Source organism: Drosophila teissieri, chromosome 2L (assembly GCF_016746235.2).
Source record: "Drosophila teissieri strain GT53w chromosome 2L, Prin_Dtei_1.1, whole genome shotgun sequence".
Taxonomy (NCBI): domain Eukaryota; kingdom Metazoa; phylum Arthropoda; class Insecta; order Diptera; family Drosophilidae; genus Drosophila; species Drosophila teissieri.
The window spans coordinates 15675610-15694657 of NC_053029.1; the positions used below are offsets into that span (position 1 = coordinate 15675610).

Genomic DNA, 19048 nt, shown 5'->3' on the forward strand with positions numbered 1-19048 from the left:
CCCCATTGGAAGCACCAATTTGTGTTATGTATTTATGTTTGAGTCGAGCGTTGGCTGCTTTTCCTTGGAGTATTTCCTTACAACATAAAAACCTCTAGAAAAATGATGCTAGGAAGTATATAAATTGATTTAAAGAGCATTTTAGCCTCGACTTTCTTTCCATTTTCATTTCTGTCTAAAGCTCTGTGCGTGCCAATTTATGCACATTATTTTTGAGTTAAAATTTCAAATCGCCTTTCGGCAGTTCATTTGAAGTGTCTTCGATTCGTAATGCCAGCAATTTATTTGCTCAAACACTTTGCAATCGTGTGCTACAGGGGAATTTGTTTGTTTTGTTTCTTTTTATTACTCAGTCTGTAGAAAAAAACCAAAAATAATTTTGTTCTACTATTTTGCTACTCAGGTTCATTTGAAAATTATAAAAGGATGTTTATAGTGACGTATTATACGTTTACAAGCTGAAGCATCGCTGGAATTTTTGTTTATGTGTAACTTTGATCTTTTCTAGATCTTTTCTTGTTTTCTAGTAAATCCTAGCTAATTCTGAAAATTACAATTTATTATCAATCTTCCGCTACTTTGATCTATATGCAAATTTGCTTCAAATGTGTGCAAATCAATCTTAAATAGGTTTGATTCATCAAACTTCCGTTTCCGTTTGTTTGGCTAAACGATGGCTAATAGTCACACTGCCAGGCGCAATAGCCTCCACATCTGGCCAACTCGATTCGCAATGAAGTCAACAAAGCCAACGCGGCTCAGATATTTATAAATTGCATACGAGATCGGGCTTAATGTGGCCACTTTAATAGGCGCCGCCACTTATCGGGCGCCGTTGATCCAAACACCAAGATCGAAACACCAAACACTCGGAAACCATTTATTATAGCAAACAAAATGCTATAATTAATTTTTCTATTATTTTCCCAAATACACCCCGTCATTACCAGGAAGGCGGCGGTGTAAGTGGAGGCCCAGAACGTGGCCAGTGAGGAGTCAAACGCAATTTCCTGGCCAACTTAATACTCGATTAATTTACGACCGGCACGAAAACAATTGAGCTGGCCATTTCGGGGAGGGGGCGATGATCCAGCGGCTGGGATTGCGACTATTATGACGTGCCGGGCCGAGTTCGATCAAAGAAAGCATAAATAATGTCCCGACAGCCGACCGGCTCGGTCGAGGAGTAGAACTGGTTCAGCATTTTCTTGGTGGCCCGCACCGAAATTTATGCAAACGGGTTAATTAACTTCTGCAGAAAAAGAGGAGGAAACAACTAACGAAATTCGGAACGGCAGACTTCAGCCGGGTGGTCCTGGTCCTGCCCCAACCCACACTCCAATTACTCTCTCCTTCGCTGGAAAAGTGGGTCAACGGTGGGCGGCTAACAAGAAAAGCCAACTAGCTGCGTTTATATCCATCATTTTCGACATTTTAAATGTCAATCTGTATGTGTGTGTGTATGGAGAAGTTGTTGGCAAGTCAGTTGGTCAGTGAGTCAATCACTCAATTGAATGCGACTCATTCACTCATTCACTCGTTCATTGATTCACTTATTTATGCAGTCAGCCAGCGTGTAGCCAACAGATTTTTATCGCAGCTGCCTACAGACGCTTAATTGCCTCTTGATTACTTGTGGAAATATCGAAATGCAATCGCCATAACACTCGTTTATTGATATGCTCTTCGGGTAAACTTAATTTATCAGTAATATCCTCGAAACTATAGTATTTATAGTATACGTATTCAATTAAACAAATATAAATATAAATTAAGTAAATGTACAAGCTAAATTCCGAATGCCACTTTACTGCATTTATTTACTGCAACCCACATGCAGAGTATAAAGTATTTCCCGTTTAAAGTTCATTTTTTGTGTTGATTTGAGATTTATGATAATTGATTGCCATCCATCGGTGCTTTTTTACTACTATGCACTGCAAGCATGCATTGCGCATACGCAACGTTGTCCCAGAGTGCGGAGAGCGAGCCCATAAATCATTTAATCAATATTTTGTCGTGTCGAGCGTAACATAAGGTATGTTGCCCACAAAACACGTGCTCCAAATCGAAGCGCAGCCAGAGAGCTTACGGCTCTAGCATTTTTCTGCAATTGGTCAAGTCTTTTTATTTTTGATAGTGCTCAAATGCAGGAGATTTTGCAATTAAACTGTCAGTGCATTGATACTTTTAGAATTATTAGTATTTGATTGTTAATTTATTGCATTGCATTTGATTTGCGATCGCTTTGACTGACCAGACACCAGACAGTTTGGTTATTGGTAGTCGCATTGTGTATACGCCATGTTGTGCAGTGAGAATGACAAGCCCCAAGGCCACTACAGAAGTGAGACTAATGACAGTATTCTGATTTGATAGTTAGCAGATTAGATTGTAAGACGTAAGGAGGTGTATGCTCTCGACCATCCGCCAATTTTGCATGCCATTCCTGCAGACAAGGCAAATGACAATCTATCAATCTCAAATTATGCCGCCCAGGCCAATGTTAACTGGAAGCCTAAAATTTTACGCACATTCAAGCTGAATACAGTTAAAACAGTTAAGCGAACGGAAGTGCTCTTAAGACGGCCCACACAAGAAATCTCTGACCAGTGGACCAGTCCAGCGGTCGGCAGCCAGCAAATCAAGATAAATCGGAGGGGAAAACAAAACAAAGAGACGGAAAAACAGAAAACAAACAAAACGTGCTCATTAATAAAAAATCAAGAAAACAAAATTGTCAATAAAGCCAAAGGCCCGAGAGACTAACAACCGACCAGAAGAAACAAACTCAAGACCCACGCAATAAATCTCCAGTGGGTGTGCAAGTGACTCTCAAACTGTTGTGGCATGACAAACGCATTTTCAACTACAGCACCAAACATCAAGCAAAAACGATCGAGTCGTGATTCCCATTGTAAACTTTAATGACATCATTTGCCCAGGCGAAACATCTGAATGGAGTCAGTTGATTGAACTTTTTATTGGTGGCACCGTCTGAAGGAGTCGCCTATAGTCGCAGTCGTAGGCCTTTCTCTCGCCACTCATTTCATTCATGAAAATGCAAATCCCCCAACGAACGATGCCAAGCACTTGACAGCTGCACTATAGTCTTGAGTCTTGAGTCTTCAAGTCCCAGCCATATGCCAAGTGCCTTGAGGCGCAGCTTCCTTCTCCTCCTCTTGAATATTCCTCGAAGCAGCTCTGGAGTGGATCTACTATCACCTATCCTATCGTGTCGCGTGCTAAGCTCGTTCATATTTCCCCTGTTACTTTGGAATACCCTACGATTGGGCCAAAGTCTGCTGGCAATCAGTTGAATGAGGCTTCGAAACGAAAAGCATTTTCTTACAGCACTTACCAAACATTTAAAAGTGTATACTCCTCCTACAGTCTTATGTATTTAGGCTTATTAGCCATATTTAAGCCATGTCTAATATGTCTAATATAGAGCACTAAATCTTCGTCTAAGTGCGCCAGCTCTCTTCTAATTTTGCATGCACTTTTCGCCAATATTTTAGAGGTGTTTTTTATAGAGCGTGCAATCAAATTGAAAAGTGTTTTTGCGTTGGTTTTACCGGATTTATGAATGAATTTATTTTCGTATATAGTATACCTCCTGCCTGTCCACATACTCGTACTCATGCGCTTGGCAGACTTGTCTGGCTTGTTCCGACTTCATCGTCGTCGTCTCCCACAGCTTTTTTCGGGGTCCAACGTCCGCTGGTCCGTCGTCGCATTTGTCGTTTGTCGCCGGAATAGGAGACTGAATGCAAATGTGGGCGGACTTTGGGGCGCTGCCTACGCGCAACCCACAAACCCACCAACTGGCTAGCGGGTCTGGTGGGTCTAGTGGATGCAGTGGATATAGTGGGTATAGTGGGTCTGCGGCACCACTTGGTGGCTGTTAAGGTGCAGTTAGTTGGCTGCCACTGACAGTGACGTAGTTGTGGCCCAGTAACCCAAGACGGGGAAAGCGCATAGGAACGGCAGTGATTGTTGGATTCCAGACAGGCATTGATTCATTGATTAAGACGCATTTCATTTATAGCTTCGTCAAAAATAATAGTTAGTAATATAATTTATTGAAATTAATATCTACCATTCATTGGCTTCATATAGTAGAGACTTTCATTAAATATAAATATATATTTAGATATACTTCCGTTCAGTTATATATCTCGACACCTTCCTTTCCTTTGCAGAATGCCACTGCAGCAGTGTGGGATCCCTGTCATCGGATTGTGATAAGCGAAGTGGACAATGCGCCTGCCTGGCCAACGTCACCGGCAGGAGGTGCGACAAGTGTCGTCCGGGTCACTGGAACCTCACGGCGGGCGAGGGCTGCCGGGACTGCCGCTGCGATCCCCACGGTTCCCGAGGTCACGAGTGCAACCCGTGGACGGGGCAGTGCGACTGCAAGATCGGGGTTGGAGGTCAGCACTGCAACGAGTGCACGGAGGGATTCTTTGGCTTCACCACCGAGGGATGTCAGCGCTGCTCGGCCTGCAGGTCGGAGGGTCAGGTGTGTGACCCGCACAATGGGCGCTGCATCTGCCCCAAGTTCACCCGTGGCCTGGGATGTGGACAGTGTGTGCCGGGCACCTGGGGCTGGCAGGCTCGCCTGGGTTGCCGGGAGTGCGACTGCGATCACATTGGCTCCATTGGCCAGCAGTGCAACACCGGCGATGGGCAGTGCCAGTGCCGTGAGGGATACTCGGGCAGGAAGTGCGACACCTGCGCTGTCGGGTACTTCGGCTATCCGGAGTGCCGGCGATGCGGCTGCGACCCGGAGGGTTCCTTCACCCAGGCGGATGGCTCAATAGCCTGCGACTCGAATGGCCAGTGCCCGTGCAAATCCCTCGTGGTGGGTCTGAAATGCGACACCTGCATGCAAAGCACGTTCGGACTGTCCGCCCTCAATCCCGAAGGATGCACCCGGTGCTTCTGCTTCGGGAGATCCGGGGAGTGCGAGCAAAGCGACTTGTCCTGGGGTCACATCCGTATGGCGGAGTCCAGGAACCTCAGCGTCCAGCAAATACGACCGCAGGCGGTGCCCAGCTCGGACTACGAGTACATTGTGGTGGTTCAGATGGAGGGCAGCAGTTTCCACCGCGAGGACGCGGAGATCCAGCGCATGAATGATCTGAGCCTGGTGCCCAAATCCACGGGGAATGTCTCCATCGGCGCATATGGCCAGTTTTACCATCCGCTCTACTTCCAACTGCCTCCGCAGTTCTACGGAGATCGGACCAGCAGCTATGGTGGCTTCCTGTACTTCACCCTGATCACCGAGGGCGCCCACAAGCCCTTGGAGCGCAACATTTTGGGTCAGTATCCATTGGTTCAGTTGCACGCACACTCCAAGTTGCTTCTGGACTTCTACGAGTACGAGGAGTTCGAGTACTCCTTGAACGTGACCCATCGGGTGCCGCTGCACGAGTCCTTCTGGAAGTACCACCACACCAGCCAGGCAGTGGATCGCAATACTCTAATGGCCGCCCTGCAAAACATTCGGCACATCTTCATTCGAGCCTTTGCCTTTGCCGATTTCCAGGAAGTTGTGTGAGTCATCAGTAAATCCAATAAATCAGATTAGTTCCAGCACTAAATCCTTTTTTTTGTATTGCTTTATAGCCTGCAGAACGTACACATGGATGCGGCCATCTATATCAAGGGCTCCACCAATCTAATAGCCAAGGGAGTCGAGCGATGTAGGTGTCCCAAGCGCTTTGATGGACTTTCGTGCCAGGATCCGGGCAGATCCTTCTACCGCTGGCGTAATACCACCGTGGTGGAGAGTGTATTCATTGAGGATCTGATAGGAAGAGCAGCTCCCTGTCATTGCAATGGGCGTAGCAGCGATTGCGACCGGGAAACTGGAGTCTGTCAGGTAAATGAAACTCTCAACTTTAATAAAATTCCATCTAAATTCGACATTCCGTAGAACTGCCGAGCTAACACTGGAGGGGATCACTGCCATCAATGTGCTGAGGGATTCTACGGTGATCCCAACTCTCCGCACGGATGTCAGGCCTGTCCGTGCCCGAAGACCAATAGGAACTTCGCCCGAGGCTGCAATGTCTGGGACGGCGAAGTCAGCTGTGTCTGCAAGCCGGGTTACACGGGACGATTGTGTGAGCGGTGCCAAGCCGGATACTTCGGAGATCCCATGAGACATCCCAACACTACTTGCCAGCCGTGTAACTGCCATCCGGATGGAATCCGCACCGAAGGCTGCGACATAGAGACTGGTAGATGCTACTGTCGCGAAGGAGTCACCGGACTTAAGTGCGACAAGTGTCAGGCGGAACGCCATCATCTAGTGGACAACGGATGCAGAAGTAAGTTAAAGTTTCTATATATTCCTATGCATTCAATAATGTTTATGTATCCTTGATAGTCTGCGACAACTGCACTCTGCTGCTCCTGGATTACGTGGAGCTGGTGGGCCACAAGCTTCGCCGTGGAATGCACAACATGGATTTGACGGGCATTCCGGCGCCATATCGCAAATTGTCAGAGTACGAGAGCGCCTATGGCGAATGGAATGCGCGCCACTGGGACTTTAGCCAGACCAAACGGCGTCTACGGGATTACGACTCTGCTGACATCCTGAAGCTGGAGGCCCACGCCGAAAATTTGAAGTTCCAGTCCCGCAAAGCAGTGGCCACCATTGGAAAACGGGAGTTTGCCCTCAAATCGATGCGGGAGGATGCTGTGGTCCAGCAGCACAGTGTCGGCTTACTCCGCTCGGAGATTCTTCAAACCCTTTCCGACTTACATGGCTATGGAAAGAGTGCCCATTACCTAAGCCTGCCCACGGCTCTGAAGCAGGCCCGTTTCTACCTGCAGGCCATCCGGGAGCACGACCAAATGGTTCAGGGCATCCGCAGCACCAGCGACTGTGCATGGAAGCACTTCTACGCCATGGGAAACGCATCGGATGCGTCCTTCGACGAGAGTGGCCGCCTGGAGATGCTCTGGCGGGACTTGAACCAGACCAACCATCGGGTGGTGGACATGCGGCTGCAGTTGGATCGCGTCCAGGAGGTGGAGAGCGAAGCGGAGGACGTGCTGGAACATGTACGCAACTTGAGCTTCCATGTGGGGGAATCGCACCAGGAACTGAATGACCTCAACCAGCGCATTTCCGACCACCTCGATCCGGGCTACCTGGAGCAGGGCGAGGGCTTGCTGAGGCTGACAGTGCAGCGGCAGATATTGCTCAATGGGCATCTCAACCAATTGGATGGCTACCGTGTGCTACTGAATACCACGTTGGGCGTGAAGTCTGAGCAGCAGCGGGAGGTGCGCAAGCACTGGCTTCCCAAGGCGGAGAGACACGCCAGTCACCTGCTGGCGCGATCCAATGACTACGCCCGCCAGTTTCAACCGACCAGGAATGGAGCCCGCATAGCCATGCTGGCCAGCTCTGCCCACAGCAATATCACCAAGGCCATCAACGATGCTCGGCTGGCTTCAGTCCTGGCCAAGGAACGGGTGTACGAGGCGCAGCGGACGCTCTACCCCAGTGACGGCAGCTCCATGATCGAGCGGGCCAAGCACTCGCTGCACAGATCAAAGCAACTCCAGCAGGAAGCCCTCAAGCAGATGCACAAGTCCAATGTGCTGAAGGACAAACTGCATCGCCAGGAGCAGCAGGTGGAGGGCATCAAGGCGACGATTTACGACTCCGGACTGCGCACAAACAACATTTCCGGACAACTGCAGGGTCTTTCGGAGGGCTCAGCCCGTCGTCAAGCGAAGGAGAGTCTGGAACTGGCTGATAGAACGGGGGAACAAATGCGTGCCGAGCTGCGACTGGCCAAGGATATGCAGAAGTCCATCCAGAACATGCGGCAGTCGTTTTCCAATTTGGAGCCCGACTGGGAAATCAAACTGGGAATGGCCCAGGAGAACATATCCCTCACCCAGACAAACTTGCGGCTGGCCAATGTCTCCCTGAGTTACCTGGAGCAGCAGGCCGAGAAGGAGCAACAGGTGTTCGAGGTGTGGAACAACAGCATGGCCCAGCAGCTGCAGCAGCTCCGGGATCAGATTGCCAAGGCCAGACATGCAGCGGAAGCGGTAAGTAGATCATACTTTATATATTGAAATTGTTTTAATAAAAAATACATGTTTCAGATCGATGTCTCCTTGGAATCGCTGGGTCCCAAGTGCATTCGCTCCTATCTGCCAGCCTCGTACGGCCTGAGTACCTCGAACAAGCTTCGCATGAGCTTTGCCCTATCCAATCACCTCGAGAGCTCGCCGCTGATTCATCTGGCCAGCAGCGAGGGACGCCACATCACCCTGGAGCTTTACAAACGTCGTGTGCGCCTGGTTTGGAACCTTGGAGGCACCACCGCCACCGTAACGCATCCCATGGTGGTGCAGACTCGTGACCCCAAGTACGACGATGCCTGGTACCATGTGGAGGCCAATAGAACACTCAATCTTGGCAGTCTGGTAGTGCGTCGGATGAACAACTATGGGGAGCTGACTCCGCCCAATCCGGTTACCATAACCGGATCCACGGATACGGAGCACACACGTTTCTATCAGTCGCGAAGCGATCGCATTTCGCTGGGCGGCTTTGCATCAAAGGATTTGCAGTTCACACCGGGACTCAATGTGGTGGTGCACCAGGTGGAGGTGGACAACAAGCCGCTGGGTCTGTGGAACTTCGTGACCAGCGAGGGCAGCTGCGGCGGATCAATGGTTGGCGCCAAGGAGTCCTCGGCCTCGTCCACCGCTCGCCACTTCAATGGATTAGGCTATGCCCAGCTGATGAAGACCCGGCCGCGACCCACTCGCAAAAACCTGTTCTCCGTGCAGATGACTTTCCGCACTCTGGACGAGAATGCCTTGCTCTTCTTAGCGGTTGATGACAAGAACGTAAGTAAAATTAAGATTAAATCTCCTTTTTAACGACACAATTACAAATTTATATTGTAGAACCGCTCGGTGTCGGTGACTTTGAGCCGGGGCAGGATCATGTTCCGCATCGACTATGGCGACGAGTCCAAGCTGGAGATCAACACCACCAAGAAGTACAATGTGGGCCAGTGGATCAAGATCGAGGCTGCGCGGGAGTTCTCTGCCAAAAGAAGCACTGAAAATGGAATGCTCCGAGTAAACAACGATCGCCCCATTTCCGGAGCACCCACACTACCCGTAAACATTCACTTGCTACCGGATCTTTCCAAGGCTGTGTACTATCTTGGCGGTGTGCCACCAGGTAAGGAACTTATTGATGAATATAATGATTTAGGACTTAACCTGAATTGCCACAATAGGTTTCACTTCGGGAACCTCCAAGGCGCCTGGAGCTGATAATCCCTTCCTGGGATGTATGAAGGACGTGCAGGTGAATGGCGAGACCTACGATCCTCTGGAGAGCTCTAGCTACTACGGTGTGGAGCCTTCCTGCAAGGACATGATTACCAAGTATGTATCGAAACTATCTTTCAAGAGAATCATTTTCTTACAACTAAATCCTTCACAGGGCTGGTTTCTCCGGCAATGGCTACTTGGAGCTGCCCTCGCAGTCACTCCGAAAGCGCTCCAATACCGCATTGGTGTTCCGCACCCTGCAGCCCGATTGTCTGCTGCTCCTCGCCGCCTATCCGCCTGAGATCCTGGGCGACTACGATGCCAAGGACATCAAGGGCAACTTCTCCATCAGCCTGGTGGATGGCCAATTGCATGTTTGGGTCAACTCTGGTCGCAGCTTCATCAAGATGTCCTCGAACTCCAGTCAAATGAACGATGGCGAGTTTCACGTGGTGCATTTGATCAAGACCGGTCGCAAACTAGAGCTGATGGTGGACGATGAGCTGCAAGAGATCCGCAACCTTAACGGCAATCCCACAGTCGTCAGCCTGCCGAGGGATGCAGGTGGCCTGTACATCGGTGGAGCTCCACCGCACGAGAGTTATACGCCATTGGCGCCGACTTTTGTAAACCTGGAAGGAGCCATTCGGGATGTGGTGTTCAACAACCGGACCATTAACTTCAACGATGCCCTGACCTTTGCCAACGTCCAGATCGGGCGAAACGGTCCACTGATGGGCAGTCTCAAAGGAGGACTGTACGATGTCCTGCTGAAAACCGAACCCATGATTGGAAAGAGTTTTACAGCCTCGCCCGAGGGCTGCAAGCGGGTAAGTGGCTAAAGTTCCTCGTATTTTCTGGGATTGGTTTGGAGGGGGTTGAAGATTTCAATGGGTACTGTCCATTTTCTGCATGTACATATGTGGCTACCTAACTCTGTTAAAATCATACGTTTCTCTTTGTTTTTATAGGATTTTAGTTGCTAAGCAATTATGTCAAAAGCGGTTACGCTAAACGCTTCAAGCGCTGCGCCTTAAGAAAGATCATTTGTATACTAATTTCGCCTAAAACAAAACAAAAAACAAAAATCAAAAGCTAACCAAACAAGCTACTCTATGTGGTCTACATGTGGATTAATATAACCAACCATCATCAAAGATATAACCTCAGTTCTTGCATAAAAGGCATTGGGAAAGTGGGCCCATGAGAACATTGCCAAATGAAGTGCGTTTGAGCATATTTCACTCTCATGGGCAGACTGATTTAGCTTTAAGCTAGCGCATCTTGGTCCTCAGATAACCGAAACCTAATGAGAGGGATCTTCTTAGTTATTAATTACTTTTATAAACACTCTTGCAATTCTGTACATATTTCATGCGACTCTTATTACTATTTCATAAGCTTCAACGCTCAAAATAGCCTGTAAGATTCACCATACTCATATATCATACACATCACTCATCAACGCTTTGTGTACGTTTTTGCTTCATGAATGTATCATACAATTAACATTTGCCTACAGCAACATGGACATTTAATTGTTATCACATTTACCTAAATAAAAAACATTTTTATAACAAAAACCAATACGATATCATGGCAAAGTTTTTATTTTCTAATTCAAATCGCTGAGATCGCTACGCAAAAGCTCAGAAACTAACACAAAGTCGTCGGGGTGAGTTGAGTTCCAAGAAAAGGTACGATAGTCCTGGTCATAATCTGGTTGCTCTCTTGCAGATCGGCAGCTATTCCTACGAGCCGAATGCATTCAAGTTCGGAGACGATATCTATAGCTATTCCCAGCTGAAGCTACCGGAGCGCCACTTCTGGCAGCGCAACTTCCATCTGAGCTTCGACTTCCGCTCCTTTTACCCCAATGGAATGCTCTACCTGTCGCCGGGAAGCAAGGAGAAACCCAAGCACTATGTGGCCCTCGTCCTCAAGGACGGGCAGCTGGTCCTGGTGGTGCGAGGACGTCGGCGCGAGGAGCTCCAGTTGACCGCCAAGTTGAACGATGGCGAGTGGCACCGGGTGACGATCAGCTGCCACGATCGCAAGGTCACCATGTCCGTGGAAATAGGACGTACGGATCAGAAAACCTCCGCCCAGATGAAGCTGCCCAAGAAGATCGGCGCCTCTCAGTTGCTCCTGGTGGGTGGACTGCCCCAGTCTCCCGTCAAGGTCTCCTCCGATCTGTACGTCCGTCTGGAGCCATTCAAGGGTTGCCTGCGCCGGGTGAGCATCAACAACAACACCCAGGATCTGGCCCGACCCGGCAAACACTCGAACGTGGGCCAGTGCTTTCCCACGGTGGAGAGAGGCAGCTACTTCCCCGGCGATGCCTATGCCATTTACAGTGAGTTCGCACTAGGTCTGTTTTGATATTCAACTAACCTTGGTTCTCCTGCCGCAGAGAAAAACTTTAATGTGGGCAAGTACCTCGATCTGGAAACGGAATTCCGGACCTCGGAGCTATCGGGCATCCTGCTGAGTGTCTCTGATCCAAATGGATTCCCAGCGCTTTCCCTAGAGCTGCATAATGGCAACGTAAGCTAAACTCGACTTACTTTTCAAAGCTAAATTTCAACTAAATACTCTCATGCAGATAATATTCTCCTGCGATCCTGGAAATGGAGTGCCCCTGCGTGTGGAGTCATCACTGCCCACCAAATATGCCCTGTGTGACAACAAGTGGCATAATATTTCAGCCCTCTACGACGGCGAGCAGATGGTCCTGCGCATCGACCAACTGCCAGCCGTGATCAGTGTGGGAAATCAGGGTAACGCCGGAAAAGTGCAAACCCGCTCCCCACTTTACATAGGCGGTCTGCCAGGTAGGTCAACAATATTATATCACTATTATATAAAGCAACCTTTACCAACTTTTTCCCTGCAGAGAATGCTCCCAGCGGGTCACTGATGGCGCGGGAGAACTTCAAGGGCTGCATCCGGCACGTGTCCATTCGGAACGAGAGACGCGACTGGATCGAGATGGAGGACCTGCGGAACGTGCTGCTCAGCGAGTGCCTCGTGTCCAGCGATGAGAGCTGAAGATCGGTGTCCGAGTTCCGGACAGCTTTCCGGGCGCTCCTGGTTCCTGTTGACGCCACACCAAAACTTTTTCCAAATGTATTGTGATCAATAACGAGTTTAGAGCCACCTATTTATAGCCCTTCACTGCCATATAAGCTAGGTTACTCTAGGATTAGCTTTGAATGTTTATATAATTACGTACAACTTTTATTGCCAGTGACTGCATTTTGCACTTTGCAATCTGATTCATAACTTATTTTCCTATTTATAGTTTATATTATTTTTTTCCATTATTTATTTTATGTTTTAAAGAGGCTTTAGGTTTGTATATCATTTGGCATACGACTTATCAAAAATTGTGTTTATCGAATCTCCAGTTTGTACAGTGCGCAACGAAATTTGCTTAAGTAGCTATAACTTTCATTATTTTCATTTGTACATAGAACTGCCATTTAGTTTGTATTTAATGTAGCACCTATGCAATATTTATGTAATATTTCCAGCCTAATAAACATAATAAAAACCTATTACTTAAATGAATCCCATGGAAAAAAGTATTTCATTTATATTTACTTTGCCAACTTATGAACCGAATACTTCGCGATTCTGTATTTCGATTGTAGTTTGGAATTTATTCTGGGAGTTAGCTTTCACCAGCTGGATCATAAGTTCGAAAACTCCCCATTCAGCCATTACTTACATATTTTTTAACCCACACGATGAGTATTAACAGATCCACGCGGGGCAGCCGCAGGACTCGAAGATCCATACCTAGTGATCTCATTGGCCCCTATATCTACTGCGTCAACTTCTATGATAATGGGTTGAGTGCGGTGCGGGATGAGTTCGTTAAGCGGATCCAAAGCGGCTCTCGACGGGCCTTGTTCGTCATCGACTTCGATAAGGAAGTTGAGGAAGCCACTTATCAGTTCCAGCGGAAGTCGAGGGTCAAGAAAGCTGGTGAGTTGTATTGCATACAACTGTTCGGGGAAGGTTTTCAAAATGCTGGTTTCCAGGATCTCTGGACACTAAGTCCTTAGATCCATTGGCCATTGTCCTGCAGTGCATTCAGAACTGTGTGGAAGAGTTTGACAGAATAACGAAGCAGATTGAGTCCGAGGCGAATTTCGACCTGTACGCCTACTGGAAACGAAATATCCCTGCCCAGCTCAAGAGCCTATTGGCAACCAAGAAAAAGGGTGCGCCGGATACCAAACGCGACCTGAATACAGCCAGATCCAAGACGGGCAAGACGTCCAGCGACAAGGTGCGTCTGGAGAAGATCAAGTGCTCGTCCGTTACGGCCAAGGAGCACCACAAAGTCGGCAAGGGAGTGCCGGTGTCCAAGCGGGAAGTAAGATTCATCAATATATTGAGGGCATAGCTTAGCACCATTCTGACTTTCAGTACATTCGCGACAATCCGACGTTCACGAAAATGCTGATCCTGATCGTGGGGCACATGGATAACGATTTCTACAAGATGCTCCTGGACTACGAACAACCACTGCGTGCTATTATTCACTTTATGCCGGAGGAGAGTGCCTACGATCTCTTAGTGCCGCGACCTCGACGGGAACAGAGGCTCCAGGAAGCGTTGGCCGATATCCAAAAGGACATCCACTCGCTGCGAAAGAGGAATCCCACGAAACCGGTCGGCATCTTTCAGCAGCAGCTTCCCCAGATGTCCGCTTGTATGGCAGCGAAATTCACGTGCGACATCTTCGATCAGCTGAGTTGGTACATGTACGACGTGGAAACCCTGCGGGAGTGGTACCGATCCTACTACGTGGAGCCGTACAAGGAGACAAATGTGAAAATGGATCCCTCGATGTCGTTGGTGGAAGCATTCCACATTGTTGAGTCGCTCAGCATTCAGGGCCACTATCTCAAGACCCAGATGCCGGCTTCCCGGGATGACAGTGGCACCGTTTACCTATATCTGGAGTCGCTGATGAGCACGTTTGGCAGTCCCAAGGATCTGATGACCGAAACGGACGTACTGCTGCTTGCAAATCCCACGCCATCGGTTCAAACCCGAGTGCTGGACAAGGTTAAGGTGTACGCCAACTCGTTTAAGAGCATCATAAAGCTGCACAAGAACGACCGCATTTTTGTGGAGGAGGCCAATGGATTGATGTCCAACCTGATATCGTACATGGATCAGTCCCTGATGAGCAACGTCTACCACGGCTGTCTGGAGTACAATCTTTTGCGACGATACTTCACATCCGGCTATATCAATAACTCGCTGACCTGCCAGCCCTACAATGGCGACGTGGAACCGATCTACCTGCCCAAGTTTGCCGAGCTCTATCTCACGAATGACTCGGTGATGCAACGCATAATCGAGCTGGTCAAGGACTACGACGACTTCAGCCTGGAAGAGGTGCAGCCCAATGTCCATCTCTACACCTTCCGGCGGGCACTGAACGAGGTTTTCGAGCAGGAAAATCAAACGGTGATCCCAACGCGCCTCTGCTTCAGGGATTTCACACTGTACGAAATGGAGAGTAAGTATAAGATAGTGGATTATATGAAGAGTTAATACATCATTCTCAATTTGTAGATTTTCTGAAAGACTTGGTCACCCCACAGAAGTTCAACGAGGTGACTGAAGGTTATTTGTCACGAAGGACTGAGAGCGCTGAGAATGTCTTGGGCCAAGATCCCTTCATAGTCAGGTGCAACGAGGAGAACGATGGTGTATCCATCGACCCCAAAGTGTTTGTCCGGCGCAGATCGATCAAGGACCAGCTGGCCAAGAAAAGGGAAAAAGAAAGAAAGGATCAGGAGGAATCGAAGGCTGCCAGCCGAAAGGTATCAGTAGCTCAAGAAGGCGTATTGTCCAGTAGAATCGCGAGACAGTCTCAGGCGCGTGCTACGGCGGCTTCCATTTTGCAGCCAAAGGACTCCACTATCGACTCCAAGCACGGGTTTTTTGTGGGACTCGGGCGGAACCATCCCTTGCTGGAGGGGTATAATCTGGATGACACCCGGCAAACCATCAAGTCCAAGACCTCGAAGTACTTCTTTGAAGAGGGAAGAGTTGTGCTGTACGAGGAGAGGTGGAACTTTCGCCAGATGAACAAGTGTCTTGCCCTCGAGATTGGTGGCCAGGAGGTACATTTCCGGAGTGCCGACGAACCGCTGGGAGTCACTGCCTCCGATTCCAGTGTGCGGATCGTTTCAAAGAACGGCATAAGCCTGCGGGTGTTGGCCACGCAGACCGAGTGTGCCAAGGCAGTCCTCAACTTTCCCAATGGCCTGAGCACCTACTGCCACGACACCCACACGGAGCACGTGTGGCAATATCAGGTAAGGTGGTTATAAGTTGGACAGGTCTTGGAGATACCTAATACTGTTCCAAACCCAGGAGAACGAGCTGGACGAGAGTCGGCGCGTGTGCACACCTTACGGTTGTGTAATCGTATTTTACCAGAGCACGGATACCATTGTGATTATGCGGTATAATGGTGAGGTGTACCATCTGTTCAGCTTCACGGAGGCCGACAACGAGGAGGAGGAGGACCTCAACTCGGAGTTTATAAACGCCTGCTCCACGCAGTCCACCTACTCCACTTACCAGCCCCTCCCCAAAACCCAGAAAAGGCAGAGGAGCTGCGAGGAGTCGATCAAGAAGAACTCCACCACTCGCAGTGTGGGTGGGTTGGACTCCATCATACGTCCATCGATGTTCAGTGTCGACTCCAAGAAGAGTCAGAACTCCAAAAAGTCCATCGGGGGAAAGCGAAAGAGCCAGCTGCTTAAGATCCAACAGGCTGCAGCTCTGTTCGAGAGCATCAAGTTCGAGTTAACCTATCTCAATTTCATCATGGCCCTCTACAAGCTGAGCTATCGCCACCTCAAGCTGACCACGTCGCTGGGTAGCGTGGTCCATGTGCAACACGATGGCAAGATCTGGTGCGGGAAACCCTTCCGGAACACCGAGTGGCATGACTATTACGCCAACGAGGCGTATTCGATGCGCGACGATGGTGTCAAGTTGGTCTGGGCGCTGGGAGAGCTGCGGTGCTACCACAACGACGGCACCGTCATCACTTCCGGAACCACCGAGGGCTGGGATCCCGGCACGGATGTCGACGAATTCGACATGGAAATCAGTTCGAGCAGCTCACATGCTAATGTAGAAACTGGGATGAGCGGCATATTCCGAAAGGTATGGTATATCCTCCATGTCTACAGTTTTTATCCATTACCCAAGTCCATTTTATTCTTCCCCAACCTCTCCTGGCACTGAAATCACCTAAACTATTGATTTATTAGCAGGAGACCATTTTTATCAATGATCCGGAAGGTTTGCCATTCAAGGATGTCAGCTTAAGTATTTCACAGGGTGCAGTTTCCCAAGGAAGCAGCATAAGAAGCAAAGATATCTTCTCCAAGAGCGATGTCCTGCCGGACGAGGAGGAGGGAGAGATCAACCTAGAAAAGAGCTACATAACCTTCGTTCCAAACAGTTACCTCATTACCCACAAAGTCTATGCCGCTATCCACTTCACGTTCAGCCACATCACACAAGTGGATCTAAACTTGGACACCTCGATCTTCACCTGCGACAATCTGAAAGTCCGTGTCTTTAGAACTCCCCTGACACCAGATGTGCAGTATTTTGAGCCCGTTGAAGTTCCCTCATCCAAGGCCGATCCGGATGAGTGGACAAAAGCTGAAGTTCGCCCTTCAACTAAAAGTCCGGGACCAGATCTATCCTCTGAAGAAACACCCACCAGCGAGGACCAATCGGCGGAAGACTTAAACATCGAAGTCGCCTGCGTGGAGGTCGAGTGCAGCAACCTGACATTGGTTTTATTTGGGGATCGGGTCACCATACAGACTCAGCTGCGCAAGTTTGGATGTGACGAGAACGCCAAGTGTGACTTGCAAGTGCGGTAAGTGAATTACATTTATTATACCCGTTACTCGTAGAGTAAAAGGGTATACTAGATTCGTTGGAAGGTATGTAACAGGCAGAAGGAAGCGTTTCCGACCATATAAAGTATATTCTTGATCACGAGCAATAGCCGAGTCGATATGGCCATGTCCGTCTGTCCGTCTGTCTGTCCGTCCGTATGAACGTCGAGATCTCAGGAACTACAAAAGCTAGAAAGTTGAGATTCAGCATACAGACTCCAGAGACATAGAAGCAGCGCAGGTTTGTTGATTCATGTTGCCACGCCCACAAACCGCCCAAAACCGCCACATCCACACTTTTGAAAAAAACTTTTTGCCACGCCCACTCTAAAGTCCACTTTCACTAGCTGAGTAACGGGTATCAGATAGTCGGGGAACTCGACTACAGCGTTCTGTCTTGTTTTATTAATTGTTTTAATTATTATACTTGCTCTTTGTACGCTCTTTATAATGCAAGTGACGATATTGAGCTAAAAGTGAACTTTGCCGAAAGCCTATTGACCACTTTTCGGAAATGGGTGGACGAACTAACCAGTTTTATTAACTGTTTCTGTCCCAAGAGGCGCACCCTGTACTTCCTGGAAACTCAGAACAGATCCTGCCAAAGAAAAGGTAGCCTATAACTCAGATAACACTCTTATATAATATAATACATGTGTATTATAGGATTTGAGTTGCGTAAGTCGGTGCCGCCTCTCGGAAAATATAACTTCTGCGCTGGCAACTACTTCATCGATGTGAACGAGCTGACTTCTGTAAATAGCCAAATGAAGAACCGGTACGACTGGTTCGACAGGGATATGAAGAAGTTTCCGCGCTTCCAAACTCGCAAGGAGCCACCGAAACCCGAGTTTCCAATGGTTCTGAATTCCAGGTATTACAAAGCTTTCTAAACACATCTGACCATATTTATTCACGCTTATTCCCGTAGAATTTATGTGGAGATTCCTGCACAACTGGCCAACACGGATCGGATACACCAGTTCGTGTCTGAATTTGATTCGATTAAGTTTCGAAAGCAGCGCCACCGCTTCAATGAGTGAGTTGTATACAAGTTCCTTGTAGATATATGGGTTTTCAACCATAATTTTTCAGAGCTATTCTGTTCCACCTTTATCCGCGACTGCGGCACTTGGTTCAGCAGGAGATAAGCAAGCGCAGTTGGAAGAATCGCCATGAAGAGAAACGGCGGCGCACGTTTATAGAACAACAGCGTTATAGCCTTTACATGGCCATGCTGAAGCACAAGGTGTATCCGAACTACTTCCAGTTCAAGGACCAGTTCAACTCGCATGTGCGCAACATCGAGTTCTTCCAGTTCATGACATCCAAGTGCAACGAGAAGACGTATCCCGATGAGATTGTCACCGATCCCCCCGAGGAGCCAACTCCACCGAGCAAGCCCAAATCGAAGAGGAACAAGTGTGTCTGTCCCAAGTACATTAGGTCTTTAGATTAGACCCCTTTTGCACCGAATTGAAGTAGTATAGAAGATTTTAAACTAAAGGCTCAACATACTGAAGCTTGAATAAATTTTCGACTTACAAGTATAGCAAGGCAGCAAAGTTATTTCAGATATTTGTCATTCTGCTTTTACGTAACTTGTTTTTTAAACATTAAAATATAATTGTAGACTTATATCCTGATTTTGAAAAACCCACCACCAATTTAAACTAGGCGCCATAGTGTCTTTTTCCCCACGTTATCGATTGGCGCTGCCCCCCTTTTAATCGTTTGGCATTTTA

The 19048-nt window shown here is 48.4% G+C and overlaps 2 protein-coding genes across 5 annotated transcripts in view; both read left to right on the forward strand.

Moving 5' to 3' along the window:
- Positions 1-12848, forward strand: part of LOC122613158 (laminin subunit alpha-1) — a 65350-nt gene extending 52502 nt beyond the window's left edge. For all 3 annotated transcript variants that reach the window (XM_043787217.1, XM_043787209.1, XM_043787201.1), the window contains 12 exons: positions 4206-5565; positions 5638-5893; positions 5948-6344; positions 6404-8091; positions 8149-8901; positions 8962-9244; positions 9303-9453; positions 9512-10169; positions 11077-11695; positions 11753-11886; positions 11945-12173; positions 12236-12848. In XM_043787217.1, the coding sequence (XP_043643152.1) occupies positions 4206-5565; positions 5638-5893; positions 5948-6344; positions 6404-8091; positions 8149-8901; positions 8962-9244; positions 9303-9453; positions 9512-10169; positions 11077-11695; positions 11753-11886; positions 11945-12173; positions 12236-12390 (6683 nt within the window). In that variant the 3' untranslated portion in view covers positions 12391-12848. The remainder of the gene's footprint in view (positions 1-4205; positions 5566-5637; positions 5894-5947; positions 6345-6403; positions 8092-8148; positions 8902-8961; positions 9245-9302; positions 9454-9511; positions 10170-11076; positions 11696-11752; positions 11887-11944; positions 12174-12235) is intronic.
- Positions 12849-13032: 184 nt separating this feature from the next.
- Positions 13033-18941, forward strand: LOC122616158. 2 transcript variants are annotated; one of them, XM_043791499.1, is made up of 10 exons: positions 13033-13332; positions 13389-13726; positions 13780-14884; positions 14941-15689; positions 15748-16551; positions 16659-17281; positions 17761-17915; positions 17970-18177; positions 18235-18342; positions 18399-18941. In XM_043791499.1, the coding sequence occupies exons 1-10, from the start codon at positions 13092-13094 to the stop codon at positions 18760-18762; spliced, it is 4695 nt and encodes a 1564-aa protein (XP_043647434.1). In that variant the 5' UTR covers positions 13033-13091; the 3' UTR covers positions 18763-18941. The 2 variants fall into 2 exon arrangements, with proteins under 2 accessions (XP_043647434.1, XP_043647442.1); XM_043791507.1 differs by having other exon boundaries at positions 16662-17281.
- Positions 18942-19048: the final 107 nt, after the last annotated feature.